Source organism: Falco biarmicus, chromosome 5 (genome assembly GCF_023638135.1).
Source record: "Falco biarmicus isolate bFalBia1 chromosome 5, bFalBia1.pri, whole genome shotgun sequence".
NCBI classification, from domain to species: domain Eukaryota; kingdom Metazoa; phylum Chordata; class Aves; order Falconiformes; family Falconidae; genus Falco; species Falco biarmicus.
In genome coordinates this window covers 37,530,485-37,539,316 of record NC_079292.1, presented here as the reverse complement: position 1 = coordinate 37,539,316, position 8,832 = coordinate 37,530,485, and the positions used below count along the sequence as shown (strand labels likewise).

Sequence of the window (8,832 nt, the reverse complement as noted above, 5' to 3'; positions counted from 1 at the left end):
TGCTCTGCGTTTCCTTATGCGCGTTTCGGCCTTCCTCCAAGGAGGCGTGGGGCGTTAACCGAACCAAGCTCGGGGCTGCCCCTTGCACCGGCGAGGTAACCGGCAGGCCGGCGGCGACCTTCGCGGCAGCCCCGCCACGCCGCGCCAGGGTCCGTCCCTGTGCGTTACCGCCGTGAGGCTGCGTGAGCAGGCGAGACCTCGCCCTCCCCTCAGCAGGTGCAACGCCCCCGCCCGCCGCTGGCCTCTACCACGCCGCGCGGTGTGTGGGGAGGGAGCCGGGGCGGCCGCGGCACTCCTGCCGGGGGAGCGTCCCGACGGCCTGGGCTCTCCCGCCCCCTTCCCGTGGTTGCCCCCCCCGCATCTCGCTGTGGGACGGGCCGAGCCCGGAACTCGGCGCTGCCGGCCGGCCTCGTAAGATGGAGGTGAGGGAGCCGAGCCCGGGCGGCCGGGCGGGCAGCAGTGCCGACAGCCTGGCGGAGGAGGAAGAGGACGAGGACGGTCCTGGCAGCGGCCGGTCCAGCCGCACCTCATCGCTGGTGAGCGGGCTGCTTACCGAGCTCTACAGTGCCGCTGAGGCGGCCGCCCCCTCGGGCAACGCTCGCTCCCGCGTTCTCCGGGAGCTGCAGCAGCAGCGGCCGAGCCAGGTCAAGTACCTGCGGCTGAAAGGTACAGCGCGCCCCGCCGCCCCGCTCTGCCCTGCCCTGCCTGCCGCCCCGCGGGGGCTGGCAGCGGCCCCTGTCACCTCGCTGTTCTCAGTGCCTGCAAGGGAGTCCTGCTTGAAGGGTGTAGTCCCCTCTCTCCTGCCTCCGTGCCTGTGCGCACGTGTCTATATGTATGGATGGATGGATCCTCCTTCACGCGTTACAGCAGCCTCTGCGCGCGGCCGTGCCCCCCGGAGCCTTCCCGTGGGCAGGGAGCTGGTGCCTTCCTCGAACCAAGGGCCCCTGGGCTGCGTCCTCCCTCTGTTTTAGGTGATGAGGAGCAAAAATGGGGTCAGCTAGAGTTTCCGTGGCAGGTTGCACGCGCTTTTGTGCTTCTGTAAGTTCAGTGCTTTTCTTCAGTTATGGTAATGAATCAATGACCAGTTTTCCTCTTATTTTTTTTTAAGCTAAGTTCCTTTTTTCCTTAAGCTAGAAGAGATGCAATGCATACTGTCCCATAAGAGGTAGTTGGTTTTTTCAAGTCCTTTTTAGTTCTAGAGGACTTAAACTAAACCTGACAATTGTAAAGCTTATTTGCAGGTAAGCATGTCTTCCAGGAACAAAAAAGGTGTAATAAAAAAAAGTAGATATAATAGTCAGCCAATCAAAATCTAAATGATAAAGGATTCTTACTAAAGCTGAAGTAGCTACAACACTGTGTGTTTGTGAAAGAATGAGATTTTCAACTCCAAGCTGACCTGGCTAGGAGGGGTGTACAAAGGCCTTTTCTCTCCTGACGTTAAATCATTGTAGACAAGGGGGGGGGAAAAAGCAAGAGGTGAATAAATGTGCCAGTTCTTCAGACCTGTGCAAACAGCTTTCTGCTTCCGTGTTTGGCTTCTTAATGAGATGGTATGCCATCTGATGTTACAGGATGTAGCTCAGGTTCTTCTGTGTGTTCTGTGGCAATCTGGGAATCAACAAGAAATTTGTTTGGGAATATATTTTGTAGAATTTAAATGCATTAATTTTGCTACAAAGTGAATTGTTTTTACAGGGACAGTTAACTTACATGAGCAGGAAAGAATAAAATTCAGCTCACTGCTTTTGTGGTGACTGTGCAAGTCAGTAGGGATACAACTTAATTTTTTTTCTCTCAAAATCCACAGATGTGGTTTTCAAATACCTTGCCTGGTGCAAATGATTGGGAGTTCCAGCTGAGCAGCATGTGCTGAAACAGGGTAGTGTCTGTAAAATACAGGATGGTTTTACTAGTGGCTCCCCTTCCTTGGAATCATACCTTGCTCTTTACTCTCCCATGACTGAGTGTCCTTTCAGCCTAATTTGTCCTTTTCTTTAAGTTCTCCAGAATTATTGAAGAAGTTTTGCTGTATGAGTAGAGTTTACCATCCCACTAATAGTAGCTTTCTCCTGGATGCATAAATATTTTTCTGATTGGATCAGGTTACCAATGTATGGATTTTTTTGATTGATTTTTCTTCCAGCATCAGGGGGGCATGGTTGTACTGAAAGTGATAGGATTTGAAAACTTAGCTGCAGGGAACAGACAGGTGTTTAGATGCTGGTGGCAAGCTGTACCAGGCTATTACAGGGAAGAGCTGAAGATGCCAGCATGTGATAGGCAAAGACCCAAGCTTTCAGTGGTGGGGTGTGCCTCAGAGATCAGAACAGAAGACTCAAAAAAAAAAAAAAAAAAATTTAATAGACTTATGACATCTCCCCAACAACTCCCTTTTTTTTCCTGGACCTGAAGCTTACTGCATGGGGGACAATAGAAACAGTAGAAGTAAGCTGAGACATTTTGGTGAGCTAAGGGGGTCTGGTGGCACTGTGACTGACCAGTGGAAATAGCTGTGGCCATGAGTGAAGCCACCCAGTTTTCATCTTAGTAGAAAGAGTTCCCCACTTAGAGCTCGTCCTGGAGTTGCATTTCTAGCTTTGCTTGCACCTTCTTGAACATATTCCTTTGTCTGTTACCATTTGTTTATTCCCCATGCACATTTTCCACAGGCAACTTCTGGAAGGTACTGTATTTAAAATTTACACACAGGCTGCACAAATGTAGGTATGTTCTAGCTACGTCTGTTGTGATGTTTCCAATTTATAATGGTATAATTTTTATATCATTATAATTTGAACATTATTATGTGCAATAGGTTGAAGTACTTTGGTTTAAAAGAAAATTGAAGATTTTGGCTCAGATCCTGAAAATGTTTATAACTGGGAATTATCCAGGTTAATAGAACTTGTAATTTATAGGAAGTTTGTATATGTATATGTCCATGGGCCAAGTCCCTTTGTGTGTCAGCTACAATAAGCTGTGAATGTTTTGGCCTGTACTGAAGTTATTTTCTCTACTTATTGGCAGATGTCGCTGAACTAACAACTATAAAACAAGAACTGAATTACAGAATTACTGTTCAGTCAGCAAAGTTGCTTCGTCTTCTGAAGCAGAAAGACAGGCTTGTGCAAAAAGTCCAGAAGAACTGTGATATTGTCACAGCTTGTTTACAGGCAGTTTCCCAGAAACGATGTAAGTACTTTCCGTGTACGTGTGTACTAGTGTAAGTAGTTTACTTCGTGAATGTGGGCAGTGTTTCAACTAAGCCCTCACACTTGATTTTAAGTCAAGAGGCCAGGATACGCTATTCATTAGATAAGACTGGTTTCCGGTGATGTCAGTGGCACCTGGGAAAAGACAAAGTTCAACTCGCTCAGCAAGGTTGCCATAGCCTCAGCCCTTACTGTGGGCTGTCTGCCAGGCTTTTTCAGCTATAATTCACAGAAAGCCTGAGTTGAATTTTTTGGCGTACCTGCTGTGTTTAACTGTGTGCTTTCATATGTTTATAAGGGAGAAGCTGGAAATGGAAATTCTTCTTGCTGGAAACTATAGAAAGCACATGCAGTTGTTTTCCCACAGCATTGTTGGTAGTGTGTAACTCCTTTTGAGTTGATTCAAGATGAGGAGTATTAGTAAAAACAAACCTATGTCCCTCAAACCTCTTTATCAGCATCTGTGGTTTTGGGGTTTCAGAGAGGGTGCATGGGAAAGAGGAGAAATGTTGTTCTTCGTTCTTTTGCCTTTTCTTCCAGCACAGTGAAACCTTTTTATTTGACTTGACAAAGTTGTCATCTAAAGATAGGCTAAAGTGCTTTTGTTAGTTCTGCTAAAATGAAGCTTCGTGTAATGTTGTATGTAAAAATAAATAGAAATTACACCTTTAGAAAGGACATGTGAAAATAACCTAATGTTCCCTGTCTTATTTTTCATTAACATGCAGCGTGACAGGTACACAAATATTCAGGTACAGTAAACAAAGCATGGTCTTTTCACAAAAATGCCTGTAGGAGCTTTGAGATGCATGTAAAAATTTCATTAAAAGAATCTTAATGTAGTGGCATGTGCTAATGTAGTTTAGTTAAGGGTTTGTCTATTACCGTGAAATGTAATTTTTAAACATTTGGAAGTGTCCCTTTGTTTTACTTAAAGCTAACATGGAAGTTCTTTGCTGTCATGCACTGCGTAGGCATATTTCTTTTACCTACTCTTCTTTCTCAGCATCAGCTTGATAACTGAGTCCTCAGTGCCATTAACACTTAAGCGTATACTGTAGTCTGCTTTTAAATGGGGCTACTTGAATTTTGCATGTGTCTTGAGTGTTTAGAGGATTTGACTATAAATTTTGAAGGTCTGAGCATCCTGACCTCATTTGTTAGGTAAAAACCTATTGACTGAAAGGGATACGGAATTTCATCCTAAATACAAATGTTTACAAACTTCAGATACCATTTTGCACTTAATGGGGTGTTATGTTTAAGATGTGGTAACAACTGAGATAGCTGAAGTTCTGAAGTTTTAAAGTAATGCAGTTTATTGCCTGATATCCATGCATGTGCATGCAGGTTTTTGAATACTATTTGTAGGTTTGTGTATTACATCTCTTCAAGTGAGATTTTTGTTTTTAATTATTAATTTAGCATATTTATCTAGTGTTCATTTTCAGCTTGTATTTCTGGAAATCCAGATGTATATTCCAGGGCACCAAAAACTTAGTTAATTCTTGCTTCAAGATCTAATCCAAAGCCACTGGGATTTGTTGAATGAATCCTGGAAACTTCAGTTGCTCTGGAATAGATTGAGACTGTTTTTATTGTTCAGTGTAGATGTACTAGCACTATACAGAGAATGCAGGAATAAGCTCTTCCTGTAGGATGTACAACTTTGAATTTCCTGGTAATCAGGCCTTTTATTTGATCAACAGCTGTCCAAAGGCAGGCACCACTCATCTTCCCTCCAACCATTTATTCTTGCTTTGGTACAATTTCCTTTGTAGTAGTAGGAACCACTGTGTGGGACATAATCAAATTGGAGATGTGATCTGGTAAGACCTTTTTCCTTTTCTGTGAGTTCCCTGTTCCTAGTTTCTGCAGAGGGTGGTAGAAATGGGTGCACAGGAGAAGGTGATTGCTTAGAGTAGCTTGAGAAGTGCAGCTGCTGAGTATGTAGTTAAGTCTTAAAGTCTCAGCAAAACTGTTATGCAAACAATGGAAAGATCTATTTTATTTTCTTTTAACTTTAAAAAAAGAACAGTTAATGTGGTGGAACATTAAAAAATGCACACCTCTTCCTCCGGACCAGAATGTAAGAGAGTTTTTCTGCTCACTGAAGCCCTTGGAAACTAGATTTTCTGTAGACTACCCTCTCATTTTTACATATTCAAATCATTATTATTAATTGTAGAAGTTTTCATTGTTCCAGATTTTTCTGATGAAAGCATGTACTTGCAGTATAATGTTATGTGCCATAAAGCTTTATAATGTGCTTTCGTGTACAGTATTAGTATTATGATATCCCGTAGAACTAAAATGTTTATCAAGTAAGTATGAAAAAGTTGTTAAAATATTTTTTAAAATATTTTTTCTTTTAAAGTATGTTATTTTTTGGCAAATTAAAATGTATTACAGTTGCATTATCATTAATTCTAATGTTTCAAAAGAAGTGATTCTTCAACTGATTCATAGAGAATTTTGTTGTATGTTTATACACTGGGAATATTTTCCTCCCATATAATGAGATCTCTATGTAGAGGTAGAACTCTAGTTTTAAATTAACCTTAACTTCACATTCAGATGTTTGAATGCTACCTTTAAACAATGTGTGTAGGCCAATTGCAAACAAATACAGTTTCAAGAAAAGATGGAAATTCTGTTGATGCTTAATTCTCGCTTTTTCAGACCCTTGTGCATATTGCCTGACAAATGCCTTCCTAGTGGTAACTTCAGTTAGTTAGGAAATTACAGGGCTGATAAGTTTGATCCCTTATTTTCTGATGAAGTGTCTAACATGGTTTAGTCTTACTCTAACAGAGTAAGAAACAGGTACTGTTTAAAAAACTGTATGCCTAAAACTGTGTGTGTTCAGTATCTGACAGTTCAGCATCTGCAAGTTTTGCAGACTGCACAGGGAGCTGTCTGGTGCTCACTCTCTGACTTGTGCACGGCCCTCTGGCAGCTTTGGAAGCCCGTGTTGGGCTTGCTTGTGCTTTAGGACCACCAATACCCAGCACAGTGCCTGCAGCTTTTGAACTCCTGAGTGGATAGAGTAAATATGGAGGAACAAACTGTCGCCAGAGACAACTTCATAACTTACTGTCTTTCTCATTGTGCTGTTGATCCCATTTATTTATGTTGATCAGCTTTATCCCATGTAGCTGATACATGTTTTGCATACATATAGGTATTACCATAGAAAACAAAGTTGGCTGCAGAGTGAAATGCATTTTGGCCAGAAACATGAATGGCTATGGCTATGTTGAGGTTGGATAAATTGTTTTGTTGGATACATGCTAAAAGCAGTACACTGTGCTGTACTTCTAGTTTGTAAGATACATGACTGACCAGTTTCCTTTTAGTAACACTTTTAAAACCAAAATTTAAATAAAATACTCCAGTGAAGAAAAGCAGTAAGAGAAAAATCACAGTGATGGCCTGACGGCAAACATAGCTTCTAGGCACACATTTCTCTTACTCTTGTGATTTTGACTTATTTGGAGTAACAAGATATAAGTTTGTTCTGTAGCATTGTGAACTATTTCAAACCCATCTTAGAAAGAAAGCAGTGCTTTATGTCCTTGATTGCATCATTTGAGAAAAGGAATTCAGTAAAAAATAAATCAAGGCTTTGCAGCTATGATTTAAAGAATGTACAAAAGACATCTCATTCTTTTCTCTCTTCCTGTATTTTATATAGTGACAGCTTGCTTATATTGTTAAATATAATTTTGACTGATCAAAATGCAAACCAGAGGTTCCTTGAATCACAAATCTTGATTGCCTGTCATTTTAATAAAAAAAAAAGAATGCATGTATTATCTATATATTACTTAAAAGTAAAATCATCCAGCTCAATTGTTGCTCAGTCTGGCTGGAAGCAAGCAGGAATGCTTAAATCTGATTCAATATAGAATAAGTTGAAGTTATATTAACAGAAAGTTCATTAATATTCCCTTGTATTTTTTATGGAGAAATAATTCAGTATAAAATTTTGCATCGGTGCTGTGTAGCTATTATAGGTACATAGCACCATAACTTTAAATGGGTCTCATGCTGTGTTCAGAAAGACTTTTAGTATGCTGTGTTGTAATACTGTTTTAGAAACTACGATTAAGGATAAGTATCATTCTTCCATTATTTCAGCATTGCCTCCTGAATAGAATTCTCCAAGATAACAATAAACATTAGCTTTCTAGTTTTTCTCCTCCTGGTTTGATTGAATGCAGAGCCAGTAGAGGGAGACAGAATATTTTATTTTGTGCAGAGATAGAGATGCGTCTCTGGTTTTCATAGGTTGATGGCTTTCATATCCTTTCTTTAAACGTGGAGGGAAGTACTTTACAAATGTGGTCAGGCCATGATTGGATGAAAAGATTTAAAGTCAGTCAAACAAATGTTGTTCACAAAAGAAGTAATAGGTTCCATATGTGAAGTAGATGAAAAATGGTGACACATGGCTTCTTAATTCTAACTGAGATCATTAATTCCCACATGGTTGTGGAGGTTATTCAGAAGCTTCTGACTCAGTGAGCTGACCGTTTCGGAGTCCAGCTACAGATATTCAGAAGTTTGTTTATATACTTACTAGCAATACTTGTGATCTCTTTAAGTGCATCTTAACTGGATAGACGCTCAGCACAAACTGGCATCTGCACACAGATTAGTACCCTACATGGTTCCCAGGGGATGGACTGAGTTTCCTGGTAGATGTCTGGGCTATGAAGCCTCCTCAACTTCTGAGAACATGTTACTGTCTCTGTAGCATCAACTCTCCTCACAGTGTATGGAACTCACTCAGAGGAAACTGGATGAGTGCAATTTAGATATGCAGAAGTACTTCAACATCTAGATTAAACTTCTGTTTTCTGTCTCCTCGTTCCCTCCCTCCAGAGTTTCTCTTTAGCTTCAGTCCTGCCACATCTGTGTGTCCTGTCCCATTTTCTACTTTTTTCCCCCCTTCCTAACTCTTCGTTAGCTTTTCTCACTTGATCCCAGTCTTTAAATATTGCACTTCTCAGCCGTGTTCCTTTTTCCTCTTCCCTGTGTCTTGTCTACCCTGCAGTGGTAGTGCTAGCTGTCAGTCAGACTACTCCCCATCTCTGAGTTTTCTTCACATTGTTCCTTGGTCTCTTTCATATGTTCTTCCTTGTTTTTTTTCCTGCATGCACTAATTATCTGCTCACCTGTTTTCTCCATCTTTCTTCTTCCCTCTACATTTCTTAAAAAACAAAGGCAAACATTCACAAATTTTAGTTCATAGGATGAAATTTTGATTAAAGGTCTAAGGACAGCTTTAATACAGTATACTGTGAACTGTTAACACAGCTAATATTGATTTGATTGAACTTGAACTTCATGAGGTTCTTGGAGGAGGGGAAGATTTTTCAGAATGAGATCAATCAGCCATTGTAATAATCTCCCCAGAGAAGTGGTGGGTTCCCCAGCATTAGCCACTTTTAAGATTCAGCTGGGCCATCTTGTCTAGACCCTGCTTTTGCCAAGAAAGGTTGGACCATGTGATCCTTGAGGTCCCTTCCAACCTGGTATTCAATGATATGATTCTATGATTATCACTCTGGATCAGATGTCTTGTAACATGGGACAAGCACTTGTGTAC

General features: G+C 41.3%; 1 protein-coding gene across 4 annotated transcripts in view; it reads left to right on the top strand.

Moving 5' to 3' along the window:
• Positions 1 to 257: 257 nt before the first annotated feature.
• Positions 258 to 8,832, top strand: part of TBC1D30 (TBC1 domain family member 30) — a 60,597-nt gene continuing 52,022 nt past the window's right edge. The window contains exons 1-2 of one of the 4 annotated variants that reach the window (XM_056340650.1): positions 258 to 666; positions 3,031 to 3,195. In XM_056340650.1, coding sequence (XP_056196625.1) covers positions 417 to 666; positions 3,031 to 3,195 — 415 coding nt within the window. In that variant the 5' untranslated portion in view covers positions 258 to 416. The remainder of the gene's footprint in view (positions 667 to 3,030; positions 3,196 to 8,832) is intronic. The other 3 variants (XM_056340651.1, XM_056340657.1, XM_056340652.1) reach the window with 3 other exon arrangements.